Genomic DNA, 21,804 nt, shown 5'->3' on the forward strand with positions numbered 1-21,804 from the left:
GGCAGGAAAGACGAGGTTGGGGAGGAGGATGAGGAAGATAAGGGGAGGGAGGAGGAGGAGGAGGAGGAGGAAGGGCATAGGGGTGGGAAATAAAGAAGGGAGGGGTAGGACGGGGGTATATGAGGGCAGGAAAGACGAGGTTGGGGAGGAGGATGAAGAAGATAAGGGGGAGGGGAGGAGGAGGAGGAGGAGGAGGAAGGGTGGGAAATAAAGAAGGAGGGTAGGACAGGGGTATATGAGGGCAGGAAAGACGAGGTTGGGGAGGAGGAGGAAGATAGGGGGGGGGAGGAGGAGGAGGAGGAGGAGGAGGAGGAAGGGGCATAGGGGTGGGAAGTAAAGAAGGGAGGGGTAGGACGGAGGTATATGAGGGCAGGAAAGACGAGGTTGGGGAGGAGGAGGAGGAAGATAGGGGGGAGGAGGAGGAGGAGGAGGAGGAGACATAGGGGTAGGAAGTAAAGAAGGGAGGGATAAGAAGGGGCATGATGGTAGGAAAGACAAGGTTGAGGAGGAGGAGGAGGAGGAGGAAGATAAGGGGGATAAGGAGGAGGAGGAAGGAACAATGGGGTAGAGGAGGGAGGGTAGGAAGTAAAGAAGGGATAGGTAGGAAGGGGCATAATGGTAGGAAAGGGGAGGTTGGGGAGGAGGAGGAGGAGGAGGAAGGGGCATCAGGGTAGGGGAGGATGAGTGGGTGAGCGCCTGAGTCATCTTGGGGGCTGGGAGAGGGCCAAGTGTTGCGGCACCCTCTGTTTACTGCTGTGACGCCCCCTGGCACCGGCCCCCGCCTCTACGACTGCATTATTACGGCTTGGACCCTTTGTACCGCCCACGCCCGCACACACACACACACACACGCCAGTACCGAGTCACGCGCAAACCCATTACACGCCTTGTCACACACACACACACGCACACCAGCACCCCGAGTCACGCCCATACCCATTACATGCCTCGTCACACACACACACACACACACACACACACACACACAGTACCCAGAGTCACCCCCACACACAGTACACGCCTTGTCCCACGCCCACATCCACACCCACACAAACGCAAACCAGTACCCAGACACACACACACACACACACACACACACACACACGCCTTCTTACACTCAATCCAGTCCCCAGAGAATCATATCCACGCCAGTACCCGTGAAGCCGTACCCAAGACCCATAGCAGTACAAGCCCTATCATAGTCATACCCGCAATAGTACCCAGTTACAGCCACACTAGTACCCAGGAAGTAATACCCACACCAGTACCCATATCGTCACATATCCGCTTATTCTCTCTTCCCTTCAGTCATTTTCTTCTTTACCCTTTCTCTCTCTTTCCTCCTCCTCCCCTTCCTCTTTTTCCTCATTCCACGCCATATTACATCGCATATCAATAGTGTTCCCTCTTTCCTTCTCTTATGTAACTCTTCCTCCTCTTCCTTATCCTCGAATTCTCATCTCATTTTCTCCCTCCCTCCCTCCCTCCTCCTTTTTCTGTTGCCTTGTCTTCCTGTTTTCCTTCCCTTATGCAACTTTCCCTCTAATCTATTCCTCGAAATCTCGCTTCTTTTTTTTTTCTCATCTCCCTTTCTCCTCATCCTCCACTATCTGTAGCCTGTTTTTTCGTGTTTCCAAGCTTCCCTTTCCAATGCTTCATCTACCTTCATCAGGAGAGTCAGCACAACCTGGCTCTCGAAGGGACCGGAGGAGGAGGAGGAGGAAGAGGAGGAGGAGGAGGAGGAGGAGGAGGAGGAGGAGGAGGAGGAGGAGGAGGAGATCCGGACCTCCCTAGAGAAGCAGCCAACCAACTTCCTCTCCCTCCCCTACCTCCTCTTCCTCCCCTTCCTCCCCTACCTCCTCTTCCACTCCTACCTCCTCTTCCTCCCCTTCCTCCTCCTCCTCCTCCTCTTCCTCTTATGCCTACGTTTCCTTCCACTGCGTCAGCTTAAAACATTTGCTCTCTCTCTCTCTCTCTCTAAGGCAGTATCTTCCTTCCTTTCCTCCCTTCCTCTTACCTCCCACATACAAATTGCTCCCTTTCTCTCCTCTCCCTTCTCTCCCTTTCCTCCTCCCTCCCACCCTCCGTGTTCAATCATTCCTCACCCTTACACGCTTCCCTCCCTTCCTCCTCCTCCACCCCCTTCTCTCCCCCTTCCATTTTTTCCTCTCTCTCCTCTCCCCTCACTTTCCCTCTCTCCAGTTCGTGTTCAAGCCAATCCCTCCATTCATCCCCTTCACACACACACACACACACACACACACACACACACACACACACACACACACACACACACACACACATCTCGTAAGCATCAGACAAAAAAAAAGGGGGGGGAAAAAAACAGTGGTGAGGAAAAATAAATTCTCTCTCTCTCTCTCTCTCTCTCTCTCTCTCTCTCACTGAAATGTCGATCTGTAAGAGAACTATTGATTAAAATTGTCTTCTTGCCCTCCTCCTCCTCCTCCTCCTCCTCCCACATCCCGCCCCGTTTAGAGACAGCATCCAGTGTATATCTCTTCCTCCCTCACTCACTCACTCCCTCCTCCTCCTCTTCTCTTCCCCTCATCTCCCCTTCCTCTCTCTCCCTCCTGTCTATCTTTTCCCTCCTCTTCCTCATCTTCTCCCTCCCTTCCATCTCTTCCTCCTCCTCTTCAATACTTCCCCCCTTCCCTCCCTTCTCTTCCTCCTCCTCGTCTTACAGCATCCCTCTTCAACCATCTGTCCTCCTCCTCCTCCTCCTCCTCAAACTCGGTAAAGTCGCTCCTTCCCGTCCAGAATCACGCTTCAATTTGTCTCCAGAACGACAAAAATCCCTCCCAAGTTTGTGTGGAGGAGGAGGAGGAGGGAAGAGGGGAGATATGGGTTATGAGGGAGGAAGGGGAGGAAGGTTAGGTAAGGGAGAGGAAAGAATGAGAGGGAGAAAAGAAGTAAGAGGAAAGTAAGAGGAAGGAAGGAAGAAGAGCAAAAGAGGAGGAAGAAGAGGAATGGTAGATAGGGAAGAGGGAAGAAAAGGAGGAGAGCAGGGAGGCTGGAGGAGGAGGGAAGGAAAGTAAGGGAGGGAGAGAGGGAGGGAGGAGGAGGAGGAGGAGGAGGAGGAGGAGGAGAGCAGGTGGTTCGGTCAAGGCACTATGGAGGTAAGAAGGAGGAAAGGAGGAGAGGAGAGGAGATAAGGAGGAGGAGGAGGGAGGTAAGGAGGGAAGGAGGAGAGGGCCATGTCCAGTCAATTACCTCCCTTCCTCCCTCCCCTCCCTCCTCCTCCTCCTCGTCCTCTTGAGCGGAACTGTAATTTCCTGCTCTTCCTCCTCCTCCTCCTCCTCCACGGGTGAACTAGGAGGGAGGAGAGGAAGAGGGAGGGTGAGGAAGACTTGGGTTTAATAAGGACAACCTCTCTCCTCCTCCTCCTCCTCCTCTTCTGGGTAAGGATATGGGTAAAGTAAGGTAAAGTTAGGTAAGGTAAGGTAAGGTAAGGTAAGGTAAGGTATGATAAGGTAAGGTAAGGTTAGGTAAGGCAAGGTAAGGTTAGGTTAGGTAAGGTTAGGTTGGGTTAGGTTAGGTTAGACAAGGTAAGGTAAGGTTAGGTTAGACAAGGTAAGGTAAGGTAAGGTAAGGTAAGGTAAGGCAAGGTTAGGTTAGGTTAGGTTAGGTAAGGTTAAGTTAGGTAAGGTTAGGTTAGGTGAGGTTTGGTAAGGCAAGGTAAGGTTAGGTTTGGTAAGGCAAGGTAAGGTTAGGTTTGGTAAGGCAAGGTAAGGTTAGGTCAGGTAAGGCAAGGTTAGGTTAGGTTAGGTTAGGTAAGGTTAAGTTAGGTAAGGTTAGGTTAGGTGAGGTTTGGTAAGGCAAGGTAAGGTTAGGTTTGGTAAGGCAAGGTAAGGTTAGGTTTGGTAAGGCAAGGTAAGGTTAGGTTAGGTAAGGCAGGGTTAAGTTAGGTTACGTTAGGTAAGGTAAGGTTAGGTAAGGTAAGGTAAGGTAAGGTTAGGTTAGGTAAGGTTAGGTTAGGTTAGGTAAGATAAGGTAAGGTAAGGAGAGTAAGGGAGATATAGGAAGGAAAGGATAAGGAGCGGGAGATAAAGGAAGGAAAGGATAAGGAGAGGAAGAGAAGGAGAGAGAGAGAGAGAGAGAGAAAAAAAAAAAAAGATAGAGAGAGAGAGAGAGAAAGAGAAAAGTAAGATAAGATACTGGCAGGGAAAGAAAGGAGGAGAGAGAGAGAGAGAGAGAGAGAGAGAGAGAGAGAGAGAGAGAGAGAGAGAGAGAGAGAGAGAGAGAGAGAGAGAGAGAGAGAGAGAGAGAGAGAGAGAGAGAGAGAGAGAGAGAGAGAGAGAGAGAGAGAGAGAGAGAGGAGGAGGAGGAGAGGCAGGATCATTAGGAGAGTTCTCAAGCCCAGCCTCCCACACTACCTGCCTCAAGATGGAGAGTTAATATCCACCTCTGTGTGTGTGTGTGTGTGTGTGTGTGTGTGTGTGTGTTAATCAGCAGGTGGTGAAGTTACGCTACCTGGCTTTCACACACACACACACACACACACACACACACACACACATCTTATCCTCGTTTTCCTTGTTAAATGTGTTGCCTTCTTGCCTCCTCCTCCTCCTTCTTAATTTCTTCCTTCCTTCTTCTCTTTCTTTGTAGTATTTCCTTCCTTCCTTCCTTCCCTTATCTCTCATCACCCTTCCCTCCCTATCTTTCTCTTTCTAGTTTTCCTTCCTTCCGTTTTTCTTTCCTTCATCCTTTATCAACCCTTCCTCCTTCCTTCCTTTCTCTCTTTCTATACGTTCTTCCTTCCTTCTTTTTCTCTTCCTTTTTCGTTTTCTTGTTCTTCCTATATAATTCCTTCCTTCCTTCCCTTCTTCCCTTTCCACGCCTGTTTTTTTTATTTCTTTCCTTCCTATTCCTTCCTTCTTTTTTTACTTTCTTTTCTATCATATTCTTTTTTTCCCTTTACATATTGCCTGTTTTATTTCCTTCATCTTTCTTTCTTCCTTCCTTGATTTTCCCTTTTTCATATCCTTTATTCCTTTATTTTTCCTTCCTTTGTTTTCCATCATTTCTTTCTATTCCTATTTCCCTCCTCTTTTTTTTCATTCTTTCATATCCATCGTTCCATTTTTTTGCCTTCCTTTGTTTTCCTTCATCTCTTTCTAAACCTTCTTATCCTTCCTTCCTTCTGCCTTCCTTCATACCCTATTCTCCTTTATTTTTGCCTTCCTTGTTTTCCTTTACTTTCTATTCCTTCCTTCCTTCCTAGACATTTCTTTTACAGCCTTTTCCTCCATTATTTTGTTTTTGTTTCCATCCTTCATCTCATTCTATTCCTATTATTTCCTTTCTTCCTTTTTCTTCTTTTTTTCTTCTTTCTTCTTTCTCCTAGGCAATAAACTTTCATTTCACTCACTCCCATTTTCTTGGCAGGAACAGAAATTCTTCTCTCTCTCTCTCTCTCGTTGTTCCTCCTCCTCCTTACATTCTCTCCCTTTCCTTCTTACCCCCCCCCCCCTCTCTCTCTCTCTCTCTCTCTCTCTCTCTCTCTCTCTCTCTCTCTCTCTCTCTCTCTTCATGTCTCCACCAACCCGATCCTCCGCGTCACTTCTTTAACCCTTCCTCCTCCTCCTCCTCCTCCTCCTCCTCATAAATAACTCCACCAAACTTCGTCTCCTTATCATCCTTGCGATTAATGGCCGAAGAATCTTCCAACATTAGCCCAAAACTCGAAAAAAAAAGCGAGTAAAATTTCGTCTTGAGACCCTTCAGGGGGGTGAGGGGAGGCGGGGGAGGGAGGAGGAGGAGAGTAAATTACGGAGGAGGAGGAGGAGGAGGAAAAACGGTAACGATGTGAGGAAAATACTAATGACTGAGAACGATATGGAAAAAGGATTAAAAGAGGAAGAGGAAGAGGAGGAGGAGGAGGAGTTAACGAAGAGGAACTGGAGAAACGGAACGAAAATGAAAAGGAGGAAGAAAAAGAAAAAAAAAGAGAAAGGCTGAATGAAGAGAGAGAGAGAGAGAGAGAGAGAGAGAGAGAGAGAGAGAGAGAGAGAGAGAGAGAGAGAGAGAGAGAGAGAGAGAGAGAGAGAGAGAGAGAGAGAAGAAGGAATGTCAAGAATTGAAGAAAAAGAGAAAAAGAAACAGATTAAAGGTGAGAACAAGAAAAGAAAAAGGAAAAAAAAGAGAAGGAAGAGGAGGGTAGCAGCAGTTACAGAGGAGGAGGAGGAGGAAGGCGTCTCCAGGGATACAAGAAGAGATATTTTTCACTCGATACTCTTGAGATAAAAAGAAGGAAGAGAGAAACTAAAAGGAGGAGGAGGAGGAGGAGGAGGAGGAAGATGAAGGATGTAATTCAGCACGGCAGTCGCATTTAGATTATTACTTTCTCGTCTTTTCGAATATTATTACTACTACTACTGCTACTACTATTACTACTGGTACTGCTACTACTACTACTACTACCGGTACTGCTACTACTACTACTACTACTACAACTACTACTCCTCCTTCTAGGGCACCGGTTCGCACAATTACCATCTGCTTCTTGCTATAATTAATATCAGCTGAGATGCAACCGAGGGGAGGGAGGGGAAAGGGAGGAGGAAGGGGGAGGGGAGGAAGCGGGGGATGGTTAGAGGGGATATGGATGGAGGGGAAACCTACCTACATTCACGCCCCCATGATGATGATCCTCCTCCTCCTCCTCCTCCTCCCCTCACAAGCGACTATAAGACGTCTTAAATACTTGATCAGAGGCGTCCCATCAAGGTACCGTGTGTGTGCGTGTGTGTGTGCGTGTGTGTGTGTGTGTGTGTGTGTGTGTGTGTGTGTGTGTGTGTGTGTCAGCCCCCTACCCCCCGGCAAGCCTCTCCGCCGCCCCTCTGAGTGAATGGGTGACTAAGTGGGTGAGTAAATGCGTGAGTGAATGAGGAGAGTAACTGAGAAGGTGAATAAGTCTTTAGTCTTGTCCGCCATTTTGTCAGCGTGGAGGGTCTGCCTTCAGCGGGGTGACCTGGTCTGCCCCGCTGAGCACTGCCGGGGCACGGGGCGGGGCGGGGCGTGGTGGAGGTGCGCCCCGCCCCGCCCCGCCCCGCCTGCACCACAATGCTGCATCACGCCGTCACGGCCCCACACGTCAATACCGCCGCCACCTGCCGCCGCCGCGCGCCCGCAGCCCCGCCGCCGCGCACACCCCCGCCCCCCGCCCACCTCTCGCACCCCCTTCTTCCCTCCCTTCCCGCCCACACGCGGAGGACACCTTCGGAATTTCCCTCGACGAAGGCTGTCCGAGGCGTCGGCTTGTTCCCGGCTTCCGGCGGCAAGGCGGGCCGGGGGCCAGGGCGGGGGGCGGCCTGGCAGGGGCCGCCCCCCGTCCCCCCGCCCGAGCACTTTGTCCCGCGTTGGCGGCGGCGGCGGCGGCGTGGAGCAGGGAGAGAGGAGCAAGGCTTACCTTAGCGTGCCGGGCCTGGCGGCGGGTGGGGCCGGGGTCAGGGGTGTCGGCGGGGCGGGGCGAGGCAGGCCCGGGGCGGCTCCAGGCGGTGCGGGCGTGCAGGCGTGCGGGCGCCTCTCCCTGCACACAGAACACACATTGGCACACGGCTGCGGGGCGACACATGACAACAATAACACTGTGGCGCACAGAGGCAGCGGGTGCTGGCGGGAGGCTCCGCGTCTGTGTGGCAAGTCTTCTGTGGCTCTGTCTGTGGCGGGGCCAGAGTGTTATTGTTTGTCATGCACCGACCGGGCGGCCGATGTGTGGTGGTGTGGCGGGAGGCGCACCCCCCCCGCCTGCCGCCCGCCGCGCCGCTCCCTCCCGGGGCGGCGTGTGGTGATGTGCTGGTGTGCGGCACCCCTGTGTGCTGCCCCGCCCCGCCCCGCCCCGCCAGGCACCTCTCTCTCTCTCTCTCTCTCTCTCTCTCTCTCTCACACACACACACACACACACATACACACAGTGTACAGGAAACGCCCCCACCCGGAATATTTGTCAGGTGGCCTCGAAGAGCACGAGACCAAGATTGTGGAGGGAAGGAAAGTCTTGTCGCACCACTGTCACCAGGGAGGGAGGAGGAGGAGAAAATGTGTCACAGAAACGGGAAGAGGAAATGTTCAACGAGGACAGTCACGCTTCCTCTCTCTCTCTCTCTCTCTCTCTCTCTCTCTCTCTCTCTCTCTCTCTCATTCACACACACACACACACACACACACACACACACACACACATACACACGGGGCGGCCTACTGGCGGGGTGACGGTTGTAGTGGTGGAGGAGGTGGAGTTGTTGGTAGTGGTGGTGGAGGTGTCTTGTTGTACTTGTTGTTGTTGTTGTGGTCTTGTTGTCTTGTCTTGTATATTGTCTTCTCACAGGATTGACGAAGAGGAAGAAGGAAGAAAAAGGAAGAAAAAGAAAATCCACGACCAATACGGAAAAAAAACTAACAACAACAACACGAAGTCGAAGAGAAAAATATAAAGTAAATAGAAAAGAGGGAAAAATATGGCGGATTTGATTTCTTTTCCCTTAAATCGTAAAAAAAAAAGTGTGAAGGAAATGAGTATGATTGAATGGTGGTGGTGGTGGTGGTGGTGGTGATTGTGGTGGTGGCGGCGGCGGAGTGGAGAGGGGGGAGACTACCATACCACCCCCCTCCCTCCTACCCCATTTCCCCCCTCTCTCAAAAGTGGGCGTGGGGCGGGCAAGAGTGGGCGTGGGTGGTGGTGGTGGTGGTGGTGGTAGTGGTGGGCGGCGGGGGGCGTGGGGAGAGGGGGAGGAGGGGGAAGATTTTGCTGGTATATTAAGGGGGAGAGAGGGAAAGGTGGGAGATGAGAGATGCTGGAGTGATGATGGAGGAGGAGGAGGAATAAGAAAAGGGAAATCGAGGTCCACGAAGGAAGAAAAATATGAAGGAGGGAACTGGACGAGGATGAAAAAGGGAAGTAGAAGGAGGAAAAGGAGGAGGAAAGGAATGTAGTGAGAGTAATAAAGCTTAAAAAAAAAAGGAAGATAAGGAAGAGGAAAACGAAAGGGTAAGTATAAGGAGGGAGGAAGGGAAAAATAAAATAAAATGAAGAGTAGAAAGGACGGAACGAAATAGGGAAAGCAGAAAGGGAAACATTAATAGAGGAAAGAAAGGGAAAAAAAGTATAGAAAGAAAATGAAAAGGAAGAGTAGAAAGGACGGAACGAAATAGGGAAAGCAGAAAGGGAAAAAATAATAAAGGAAAGGAGGAAAGGGAGAAAAGTATAGAAGAAATGGAGGAAAGGAGACAGAAAGGAAGGAAGGAGATGTGATGAATGGGGGAAGGGGGGGGGGAAGGGGCGGTGATACGCTAACACCCGCAGTAGCAACACCACCACCACCACTACCTTCCCGCTCACCTCCAACCCCTCCACGCCCCCCGCCCGCCGCCAGAGGGCCTGAAGGACGTCGCTGAGGGTGTTCTTGTGCAGTGTAGGAGCCGTAACCTCACCCTCACCTCTCTCGCCTCACAACAACAACAACAACAACAACAAAATCAACAGCAAGAGTATTTGGTTAGCACTTCGACATCAATGATAATAATAATAATAATAATGATAATAATAATAATAATGATAGTAATAATAATAATTGTGATGTTGACATAGACGAAGATTCTAGCTTTTAAATATTTCTTTCATTGGGAGAATAAACGTTTAAATATCCTTCAGTATTAAGAATAGGCCTAATTTTTGTTCCTAATTCATTTTCTTTTAATTCAACAGACTACTACTACTACTACTACTACCACCTCAACTACTACAACACCCCTACATTTAGACCTATTATAGCCAACTAACATTACTACTACCAACTGCCTTACTAACAATACTACTTCCACAATAACAATTACCAACAGACACCTACAGATAATATACAACCTCTACGTCCCTTATCACCCTCCCAATCACCTTCCCCAAGCTATGAGGAGGCAGTTGGGGGGTAGGAGAGGGGTGAGGGGCAAGGGCAAGGGGTGTTATATGGGGTTGTGGGGTTAAAGGTTGAGGGGTTACTTACCGACATTGGGGTTTGTGAAGTCCCAGCTCTCGGCATCGTTCTTGTACACGTTCAGCTTGCTGGGCTGTGGACGAGGCAAGGAGAACGTCAGGTAAGGTGTACAAGTGGGAAGATGATGGTGGTGATGATGATGGTGAGGAGGAGGAGGAAGAAGAGGGGGAATGGGATGGTTTAAAGTAAGATGCAATTGTGAAGAAGAACGGCATGAAGGAAAAAAAGGAAAAGGAAAAAGAAAAAAAAGAAAGGAGAAAAAACAGATCGAGGGAAAAAAGTATGAAAGGAAAAATAAAAAAGGTATAAAAAAGATATTAAAAGTAGTAGTAGTAGTAGTAGTAGTAGAAAAAAAAGAAGAGGAAGAAAAAGGTTGCAGTAGTTGTAGAAGGAAAAGTAGTGGCAATAGCAGAAATAAAAAGAGGTAATGAAAAAAATAAAAAAAATAAGATATCAAGAAAAAATAAGAAAGATCAAGAAAAAAGACAATAATAATAAAAATGAAAACAGGAAAAAATAGAACAAAACAAACCCAAGAACAAGAAAAAAAAAACTGACAAACAACGAAGAAAAGCAAGACAAGCCAGGCAGGCAAACAGGTGACTTGCTGACTAATGAACAGGTGACACAGGGGAGGACAAGGTGAGGGGGAGGAGGGGAAGGGAGAGGCAAGGCGAACAAGGGGGGAAAGGGGAGAGTAAAGAAGAGTGGGAGGGAGGGGGAAGGGGGGGTGGAAGGAGGGCGAGGCAAGGCGAACAAGGGGGGAAAGGGGAGAGTAAAGAAGAGTGGGAGGGAGGGGGAAGGGGGGGGGGGGGAAAGGAGGGCGAGGCAGGGCGAACAAGGGAAGGGTAAACATGAGGACAATGTGAGGAGGACAAGAAAAGCAAAGGTGAAAAAAGCGACGTTGAGATGAAGAGAATGAAAAATGGAGAGAAATGGTGAGGAGAAATGGAGTACAGATTAGACGATATAGGGAGAGAAACAGTAAAGAGAAACGAAAAGAAATGATGGAGACGTTGAAATGAAGAGAAATAAAAAAGAATGTTGAGAAATGGTGAGGAGAAATGGGGTACAGATTAGACGATATAGGGAGAGAAACAGTAAAGAGAAACGAAAAGAAATGGTGGAGACGTTGAAATGAAGAGAAATAAAAAAGAAAAATGTTGAGAAATGGTGAGGAGAAATAGGGAACAAATAAGAGGATATATAGAGATATACAGTAAAGAGAAATGATGAGAAATGGTGGAGATAAAAAGTGAGATTGAGTGAAAAGAAAAAGGAGAAAAATGGATATGGATAAAAATGGGGATAAAAGTTGGAGAAAAAATATAGAAATGAGTGAAAGAGAACATGAGGATTTAAAGTAACTATAACATTGATGATAATGAGAGAGAGAGAGAGAGAGAGAGAGAGAGAGAGAAACAAAAGTCTATCGTGTAAGCCAAGTTCCATGATTTTCTTTCCTCCACACACACACACACACATATACACACACCCCACACACCCCACCCTCCCAACACTAACCCTCGAAAAATCACTTAACAGGCAAACCCGAGCTCGGAAGAACCTAAAAAAGCATTAAAACAATATAAAGTAAGAGGATTGGCAGGTAAGAGGCTTTACGAGGAGGAGGAGGAGGAGGAGGAGGAGGAGGAGGAAGAAGAGAGGGTGATGGAGGAGTTGGATTGAGTCGTCAGTCTTCGCGTCTTCAGCAGTCCTCTTTTCCTCCTCCTCCTCCTCCTCCTGACGACGTGTATTGACTTCGACAACTCTGCTCTCGAGGCGACAAAAGTTGGGCTGGATTTGCAAGTCTGATTACCGAGTCTGTCCCAAGGTTTGTCTTACTCCGGAGCTGCTGCCGTCTCTCTCTCTCTCTCTCTCTCAGGAGGAGGAGGTAGACTGGTAGGAGGCACAGGAAAAGGAAGAAGGAAAGGGGAAGGGATGGAAAGAAAGACGATGAAATGAAGAAGAGGAAGAAGAAGAGGAGGAGGAGGAAGGAAGAAAGGAAGAAGGAAAATAAGGAAGAGGCAATGATTAATTTTTCGATGTTGTCTTCCTCTTCCCTTGCATTATGAGGAGGAGGAGGAGGAGGAGGAGGAGGAAATTTGGAAGAGGAAGAGGTGGTAAAGACTCCACTATTGTCTTCCTCTTATCAGTCGAAGGAGGAAGAGAAGAAAGAGGAGGAGGAGGAGGAATGGAAGAAAATGAGGGAGGGAAGTGGTAGCGGAGGAGGAGGAAGATGAGAAGAGGTGGAAGAAGAGAAGGAAGAGAAGAGGACGAAGGACTACAATGGAAGAAGGAAAAGAAGAAGTGAAAGAAAAGATAAAAAAAGAAGAAAATGAGGAAGGAGGAAGAGGTAGAAGCGAAGATAAGGAATAAGTGGATGGTGGAGGAGGAAGAGGAAGGAAGGAAGATCAAGAGCAGACAGAAGAGGTTAAAAGAGGAGGAAGAGGAGGATGTAAGACTTAAGCACACACACACACACACACACACACACACACACACACACACACACACACACAAACGCTTTCATTCTTACCGCCAAAGATGCTTGAGGAATTAACTCGTAAGCACACACACACACACACACACACACACACACACACACACACACACTCGACATTTTACATAACATCAAATATGTACAACAAATTCATGTGTGTGTGTGTGTGTTTTTAAGGGATCTTTAAAAATCTCTCTCTCTCTCTCTCTCTCTCTCTCTCTCTCTCACACACACCTGTCGCTAATGAGCTTCTCCCACACCTGTGCTCACCTACCACACCTTTCTGCACCCGAGTCTCGCCTCTTGACGCAACACACGACAGGTGATCACCCCCCCCTCTCTCTCTCTCTCTCTCTCTCTCTCTCTCTCTCTTCCGTCTCTCGTTTTCTCCCCTTCTTTACTCTTCTTCCCCTTCTCTCCTATTCCTCATTTTCTTCTTTTTATCTTTTTTCCTTCATCCAGTTAATGTTCCTTTCTTTTCTTTCTTGTCCTATTCTTATTTTCCTTCCTTTCCTTCTCCTTTTCTCTTCTTCCACTACTTCCTTTCCTTATCATCTACAATTTATTCTTCCATTCCTATCTTTCTGCTTTTTCTCCACTTCATTCTTCCTGCCTTCCACTTCTTTTTCGCTTATCTTAATTTCCCTATCCCTTTCCATCCTCGCTTTCTCCACTTCCCTCATTCCTCCTCTAGTTTTACGCTTCTTTCAGCCTTCCTCTGTACCTTTCCTTCCTTCCTTTCTTTCCAATACCTATTCAGACCTCCCTTTCCTTCCTTCTTATACCTCCTCAGACCTCCCTATCCTTCCTTCCTTCCTTTCTACACTTTTTCCTTCTTTTATTATACCTCCTCAGAACTCCCTTTCCTTCCTTCCTTCTCTCCTTCCTTCCTACACTTATTCCTTATTTTCTTGTGCCTCCTCAAACCTCCCTTTTCTTCCTTCATTCCCTCCTTCCTTCCTACACCTATTCCTTCTTCCCCCTACCTCCTCAAACCTCCCCTTCTTTCCTTCCTTCCTTCCTTCCTTCCATCCTCCTTCCTCCCCCTCCTCCTCGACCAACACCACAACTCAACCCAAATTTAACCACACTCAACCCGTGGCTATTTCCGGGTCATGCTTCGAAGAGTAATTTATGACCTTCCCTGCATTCAATGACCCCCCCCCCCCCACACACAGCCTCCTCCGTGACCTTGACTCTCTCTTACGTGACCTCGCATGACCTCTCTGCTATATACGTGACATGACCTCAAAGGGGGCAGGGGAAGGGGGAAGGGGTCGAAAGGAGCTTTGCCACTGTGTATGAGAATGACTGTTAAAGGTGATGGTGATATCGCTCTCTCTCTCTCTCTCTCTCTCTCTCTCTCTCTCTCTCTCTCTCTCTCAATATTTTACCCTCCATCCAATATTTATAAATTTTCAGAACAATGTGTGTGTGTGTGTGTGTGTGTGTGTGTGTGTGTGTGTGTGTGTGTGTGTCAGGTCATTTATCAGGGGCGTGTGCACACATTTTGTCTCATAACGATGACAACACAAGCTCTCTCTCTCTCTCTCTCTCTCTCTCTCTCTCTCTCTCTCTCTCTCTCTCTCTCTCTCTCATCCCTTTCCCTCTCCTCTTGCCTCATTTCCCCTCCCATCCGCTCTTTCCCACAACTCTCTCTCTCTCTCTCTCTCTCTCTCTCATATCCCAAAACCACGTTATGAAAACTGTATACAAACTCAATCACTGGAATTTACTTAATGAAATTCTTAATAAAACAAGATTATAGCCCCGTGTGTGTGTGTGTGTGTGTGTGTGTGTGTGTGTGTGTGTGTGTGTGGTGGATTAGTGTGAAGTGTGTACAGAGGGGAAATAGAGGGGAAAGAGAGTGGGAGGGGGAGGGGGAGGAGGGATGGAGGGAAAGTGGAGGGATGGAGGGAAAGTGGAGGAAGGGAGAGAGGAAGAAAGGGGAAAGAAGGGAGGAGATAAAGGGAAAAGGGAGGAAATGGGAGATAGAACAATGACTAGGAGAGAGAGAGAGAGAGAGAGAGAGAGAGAGAGAGAGAGAGAGAGAGAGATAGAGAGAGTGTAGCGGCGTCAGCATTGTACAGATCAACTGAGGCGTGTTGGTGCTCTCTCTCTCTCTCTCTCTCTCACCACCCTTGTTCACCATTACAGTGTTTCATCACATTCATTTTGTGGGCTGGCGCGGTGACACTGATGGGAGAGAGAGAGAGAGAGAGAGAGAGAGAGAGAGAGAGAGAGAGAGAGAGAGAGAGAGAGAGAGAGAGATGAAGGATAGAAGAGAGGAGACTAATATAGGTAAAGAAGAGAGAGGGAACACATAAAAGGGAAGGGAAGAGAAGTGAGAGAAATAAGGAAGGAAAGATGAAGGGAAAGGAAAAAAATGAGAAGAGAAGGGAATGAGTTGAAAGGGAAGGTGAGATAAGAAAAGGAAATAGAAGGCAAAGATACAATGTTAAGGAGATAAGGAAAGAAGAGGAGATTAGAGGAGAAAGAGGAAAGGAAAAAAAATAGGTAAATAAAAGATACGGAAACTATAATAAGAGATAATGGAAGAGAAGGGAAGGAAAGGGAAGGAGAGGAAAGAGAGAATCTGAAAAATGTAGGAAAGAGAAAGGATGGAAGGAAAAGGTTGAAATGAAAAAAAAAAGCAAATTAGAAGAGAAGGGAAAACAAAAAAGGAAAGGGAAGGGAAGGGAAGGGAATGAAAATCTACTAAACTAACGAAAGGGGAGGAGAGATAGAGATAAGAATAAACAAGAAGAGGAGGAGGAAGGGAGGAAAGATTGAAGAGGAGGAATAATAAAAGGAGAAAGGAGGAAGGAGAGAGGTAGGAGGAGAAAATGACACAGCAAAGGAAGGGAAGGAAAGAAAGGTGGAAAGAAGGGAGGAACATTTTTCACGCTTCCCTTCCTTCCTTCCTTCCCTCCTCCTCCTCTTCTTCTCATAATCCCAGGTTGAGGAGGGATAAGGTTGGTCTCCTTTCCTCCATATTGCCTCCAACACACCGAGAAGAGGAGGAGGAGGAGGAGGAGGAGGACCAGTGTAAAGAGGACAACAATAATGATAAGGGCCGCAGGAGGAGGAGGAGGAAGAGGAGGAGGAGGGGGAAGCAGCTGAGAGGAAGATGGTAAAAAGGAGAATATGAAGAGGAAAAAAAAAGAGGAGGAAGAAGAGGAAGAAGACGACGAGGCCATGGAGTACGATGGAGGAAAAAAAAGAGGAAAGAGGAGGAGGAGGAGGAGGAAGTGCAATATAGTGAGTGATAAGAAATGCAACAATGACAAAAATAGGATGAAGCTGGGTGACACAAAATAGGAAATAAATATATATCAAATTAACACAAACAAAACCTTCAACCTCTCTCGCTTACTCTTTCTCACTCTCTCTCTCACTCTTATCTCTCCCTTCCTTTTTTCCATCTCCTACTCCTTTACTCCCCAACTTTCTCCCTTCTCTTCCTTTCTTTTCCTCCTTTTCTTCCTTATTTACTTCTTCCCTCCTACTCTTATTACATTCTCTCCCTCTTCTACTTTCATACTCCAACTTTATCCTTCTTTCCCTTCCTCCCTCACTCTCTTTCCCTTCCACTCTCCCTAGACTTTCTCCCTCTTCTAACTCTCTCCTACTTCCATACCCTCAACTTCCCCCTCCTCTTTCCCTACCCTTCCTTCCTATTCACTCAGGTTTGTATAATAAGACCATCGCCCAAGAACACATATTTGACAAGGCTTTCGTAGGAGTTGTGGGCATTTATAGGAGTAGTTTCATGACCCCCGTGGTAGTTTGACCCTTCCTCTGTACCATGAGCCTGAAGAAACACTCATTAGAACCCGAGTGACCCCCTCTTTGTCCTTTAGAAATAGTTGATGTGAGAAGCGAAAGTCTTATAATACCGACCTCGCTCTTTTCCTTCCTTCCTCATTCTCTCTCTCTCTCTCTCTCTCTCTCTCTCTCTCCAACACTCACCTTAGCATACTCGATCCTGAGGGTGCAGCAGCCGGAATAGATGTCAGCTCCCTGCAGCCCCTCGCGCGCTCGTGTGGCGGGGTCGATGCCGTCAAACGTGGAGAGTGAGTTAAGGAAAGGTGCGCTGATTGCTTGATTAAAAAGTGGTAACAAATGCACATGGGATAAAGAAATCAAATAAGTGGGTAAAACAAGACAACCAGGGCACAATGAACTCCTGCCTAATCAGCACCATATGAATGTTGACATGGCGTGAACGTTTTGCTGATTTTTTTTCTATTTTACAGCAAATGAAGCCGGTAATAAAAAAAAATTTAAATAAATAAAAAAAAAAATAAAAAAAAAAAGGAAAGCCTGCTAAGTACTGCACCTATACAAGATAATAAAAGTTGATTAATTGCAGGTAGATGAAACAAGACTACCAGGAATTCCACGCGTATACAGATTTGTTAATTAGTCACAGGTGAAATAAGAGTTACCTGAAGCCAAAACCAATACCTGTCCCAGCATCCCCCCCTCCTCCCCACCTGCCTCGCTTCACATAAACCTGAGAGAGAGAGAGAGAGAGAGAGAGAGAGAGAGAGAGGAGGTGGAGGAGGGAATAAGAGGCTTGGCAATGCTTATAAACCAGATCCGGGCAGCAAATTCTCTTTCAGTGCGTTTGGATTCTAAATATTACGTGTTCACTTCTCTCTCTCTCTCTCTCTCTTTTTCATTCCTTCGTTCACTCTTTCCTTCTCTCCTGCAAACGCCATCTCTCTCTCTCTCTCTCTCTCTCTCTCTCGTTCACCTTATCTAATTATCACTTTCCCTTTCTAAATGCAGGTGTCGACTCTCCCTTAATCACCTGGACACTCAACTAGCGGCAGGCAGGTGACAATTTAACAGCTGGCCTCTTAAACGATTGCCGGCCTCATTAAAACGCCAGGAGAGTCGCAGGTAATTGACGGGTCGGACTCATTAGCCTTGGGGGATGATCATATTCATTGCACACCTGAGCTCGTTAATTGACAGAATACAGGTATGTGTTCAGAACAGGTACGTCACGCGTCACTGTAATTGGATGAGAGGTAAATCCAATCAACCAATCAATGAATTAGCAAATAAATAAATAGATAAATAAAAATAAATAAAATGGGAAACACACATACACACCAAATTTTATAGTAAAAAATAAAAGATAAAATAAACACACACACACACACACACACACACACACACACACACACACACACACACACACACACACACCGCAAACTTGTACAAACCACTAACCAAACAGCGCTGTTATTGAGGGTAAACAGAGAGGAGGAGGAGGAGGAGGAGGAAAAAAAAGCTGAAAAGGAAGAGGAGAAGAAGGGGATCGAGAAGACAGGACAGGAAGAAAAAGAGGAGGAGGAAGACAAATGAGCAACAGGAGGAAGAGGAGGAGGAGGAGGAGGGGCGTAACATCAACAATAATATAACTAAGTCAGTCCAAACAATCCCTCACTGACACACACACACACACACACACACACACACACACACACACACACACACACACACACACACAAGAAATCTGACCCCCATAAGTCTCTCTCTCTCTCTCTCTCTCTCTCTCTCTCTCAATCAGGATAAAAGAAAACAAATAAAATATGAATGAGAGAGAGAGAGAGAGAGAGATATAGAGAGAGAGAGAGAGACTAATTTAAATTGCCAATCACAGAAGGTAAAATTGAACCTTCTTTTCATATTATAACGACTCGCGTGAGATTGTGTGAAGGGAACAGCTGCGGAGGTCTCTCTCTCTCTCTCTCTCTCTCTCTCTCTCTCTCTGACAAAGGATGCACATCATCTCTAAATGACATTTCGATATGGGAAAACTCACTAGGGAAGAGGAGGAGGAGGAGGAGGAGGAAACATGGAGGAAAGGGGGGTTGAGGAAGACGGAGGAAGGAAAGAAAAAAAGAAAAGAACAAAAAAAAAGAACAAAAGATGGAGGAAGATGGTCCCTCTGCCCCCCCTCTCTCTCTCTCTCTCTCTCTCTCTCTCTCTCTCTCTCTCAAACTTTAAGGAAGCCTTTCATGGGTTTTTCTATTGATTACGAGAAGCTCTGTTGACACACTCAGAGGAGGAGGAGGAGGAGGAGAAAGGAAAGAAGGATACGTTTGAAAGGAGGAGGAGAAATGGAGGAAAAGAGATGTAGGTGGAGTGGAGGAGAAGGAGGAGAGGAAGGAGGAGATAAAGAAAATTGAAAAAGAGAAAGATAGGAAAGAAGGAAGGAAGGAAGGAAGGATAAATGAAGGGAAGAAGTAGGTGAAGGAGGAGAGAAAGACGACGAGGTGAAGGAAGAGGAAGAGGAGGAGGAGGGAGTTTAGGATCTGTTGACATACTGAAAGGGAGAGGAAAGAGAAGAGGAGGAGGAGGAGGAGGAGGAGGAGGAAGGGAGAAAGGGGAACGGAAGGAGGTTTGGTAAGATCTGTTGACATAGTGCGGAGGAGGAGGAGGAGGAAGAGGAGGAGGAGGAGGAAGAGGAGGGGGAGGAGGAGGGAAGAGGGGAGATAAGGAGGGAAGAGGAGGATGGAGATGGGGAGATTTAAGCCTCTGTTTATAGGGATGTGAGTGAGGGGAGGAAGAGGAGGAGGAAGAAGAAGGGAGGGAGGGGAGAGGAAGGGGAGATAAGACAGCTTGTAGGTTAAGAGGGTAAATGGAGGGAGAGGAAAGGGAAACTGAGGAGGAGGAGGAGGAGGAGGAGGAGGAGGGAGAGAAGAATATTGGAGGGATAAGGAAGATGGAAGAGTCAGGGAGGGAGGAAAAAAATATAGGAGGAAAGGAAGAGGAAGAGAGAGAGAGAGAGAGAGAGAGAGAGAGAGAGAGAGAGAGAGAGAGAGAGAGAGATGGGTCACAGCAGCTACCAAAGAGGGACAAAGGAAGGAAAAGTAAAGAAAGGAAGAGAAAAAAATAGAAAAAAATAAAAAAGGAAGATTAGAAGTAAGCCAAGCCATGATCTCCTCCTCCTCTGGTTTCCTCCACTACCTCTAACCTCTTCTCCCCTCTTTCCTCCTCCTCCTCCTCCGGTTTCCTCCACTACCTCTAAAGTCTTCTCCCCTCTTTCCTCCTCCCCCTCTTCTTCTCTTCCTCCTCCAGCTCCCTCCACTACCTCTAACCTCTTCTCTCTTTCCTCTCTCTCCCCTATCTTCTCTTTCACTTATCCTTATAATTCTTTCCTTTTTCCCCTCTTTCTCCCCTTCTTCAACTATCCTTTTCTTTCCTCCCTTTTTTAGTTTATCTTTCTTCTCCCCTCTCCCCTTTCTTCTCTTTCCCTCAACTTATCCTTTTAATTCTTCCCTTTTCCCCTTTTTCTCCCTTTCTCCAACTATCCTTTTCTTTCCTCCCTTCTCTAGTTTATTTTTCTTCTCCCCTTTCCCCTCTTTCCTCTCTCTCCCCATTCCTTTCTTTCCCTTATCTTATCCTTCAATTCTTCCCTTTTTTTCCCCTCGCCTCCCTTTCTCAACCTATTCTTTTTTTCCTCCCTTCTTTACTTAGTCTATCTTTCTCCCCTTTTTCCTCTTTCCCTTGACCTAAATTTCCACCTCTTCCCTTCTTTCTTTCCTCCCCTTTCTAGTCCATTTTTTTATCTCCCCTCTTCCCTTGTCCTAGCCTCTCCCTTTTTTTCCTCTTTTTTTCCTTTCCTCTTCCACCCCTGGCCAGACACCTTTTTCCTCTCTCTCTCTCTCTCTTGTTTCATCGCCCCTCTTTCTTTTACCTTATCTTCCACTTCTTCCCTCTTTCCCGTCGCCCCTTTCAATGGGTCCCCCCTTCTCTCTCTCTCTCTCTCTCTCTCTCTCTCTCTTCCTTATCATATTCTTTCTTCCTCCTCTCTTTCTCTCCCACCTCCTCCTCCTTTCCCCTTCCTCTACTTTCCCAAATTACCCAAGAACTCTCTCTCTCTCTCTCTCCCCCCCCAAGGCCTAAGAACTCTCCTCCATAGTCTATTTTTCCTCCCACCTCTTTTTCCTCCCCCACTTTTTTCTAAGGACATTCCCCTCTTTCCTCCTTTCCCAGGCGTCCTAACAGCCTCTCCCCTCCTTAGTCTCCCCGCTCCCCGAAGACGCATAAGAGGCCCTCCCCCACTACCATGATCGACCGGGGCCACGACTCCCCATTTGTCAACGTCCCCCCTTCTCCCCCCCTGTGGTACTCTCCCCCCTCTTCCTCCTCTCCCCCCGTCTCCTCCCCTGGCAAGTGTGTAGCTACTGGGGAGGAATGGGGTGGAAGGGAAGGTAGGCGGAGGAGAGGTACGGTAGATATGGGAGGGAAGTAGAGGAACAGAAGAGGGTGAGAAGGTAGAACAGGAGATGAGGTAAGGTATATAGGAGGGTAAGATAAGGAAAGGAAGAAGAGGGGAGAGGATACGAGAAGAGGGGAAAGAGGAAGAAATGAAAGAAAGGAAGGGTAATGTAGGGAAAGGAAGAGGAAAGAGGATACAAGAAGAGGGGAAAGAGGAAATAAAATAAAGGGAAATTAAAGAAGCTACAGAGTCACAAACCTATTCAAAACTATTATTAAGCTGTTCCAACCCCTTTCAACCCTCCGTGAACCTTTCCTGCCCATACAAGGCCTCGGTACAGTGCGTCGTGTCCCTCCACAGTGCCACAAGGTCCGGCATGTGTCCCTGTCGTGCCTGTGTAATAATGAGTGCCACCGAACGTCACTGGCACCACCCTCTACCCCCCCCCCATACACATGCCACCAATAACACATGACCTAACAACGCCTGAGTGCCAATAGTATGCGTGTCATTCTACCTCGACCTGTCAGACTATTACTGCTGTTTTTTTTGTTTGTTTTTCATGTTGTGTCTTCTTGTGTCACCTATGGCCTTGCAATTCTCATATTTCCTTCTTTTCATCTACATTTGTTTTCTGATCTACCGTGTCAGTTCTGTTCCTTTTATTTTTCCTATATTCTCTTTAATACATGAACTTCTATTTTATGTCTTAAGTCTTCCCTGCTTTGCTTCTCTTCTCTGTTCTTCGTATTTCCTCCTCTTTATCTACTTCTACTGTTTCTTCTATAATCTAACTCCTGTTCCATCCTTTACTCCATTTTCTTTCCTTCATCTACTTCCCTTTTTTATGTTCTTAGGTTACCCATGATGTTTTTTTTTCTCTTATCTCTTCTCTACGTTCACTTCATTCACTGCTTTATCTTCTATTCTTCTATCGATCCTATCTTCTCTCAATGCTTCTCCATCTTTCTCTACCTCAGCTTCCTTCTTATGCATCATCCTTCCTCTCTACTTTTTTTACAATCTTAGGTTACTCATGATTTTTT

At 47.2% G+C, this 21,804-nt stretch overlaps 1 protein-coding gene across 10 annotated transcripts in view; it reads right to left on the reverse strand.

The window, feature by feature from the left end:
- LOC127000324 (heterogeneous nuclear ribonucleoprotein L-like) overlaps positions 1-21,804 on the reverse strand; it is a 268,424-nt gene that overhangs the window by 19,591 nt on the left and 227,029 nt on the right. For all 10 annotated transcript variants that reach the window (XM_050863912.1, XM_050863915.1, XM_050863918.1 and 7 more), the window contains 2 exons: positions 16,486-16,582; positions 10,020-10,083 (listed from right to left, as the gene is read on the reverse strand). In XM_050863912.1, the coding sequence (XP_050719869.1) occupies positions 10,020-10,083; positions 16,486-16,582 (161 nt within the window). The remainder of the gene's footprint in view (positions 1-10,019; positions 10,084-16,485; positions 16,583-21,804) is intronic.

This window comes from Eriocheir sinensis, chromosome 18 (genome assembly GCF_024679095.1).
Source record: "Eriocheir sinensis breed Jianghai 21 chromosome 18, ASM2467909v1, whole genome shotgun sequence".
Taxonomy (NCBI): Eukaryota; Metazoa; Arthropoda; class Malacostraca; order Decapoda; family Varunidae; genus Eriocheir; species Eriocheir sinensis.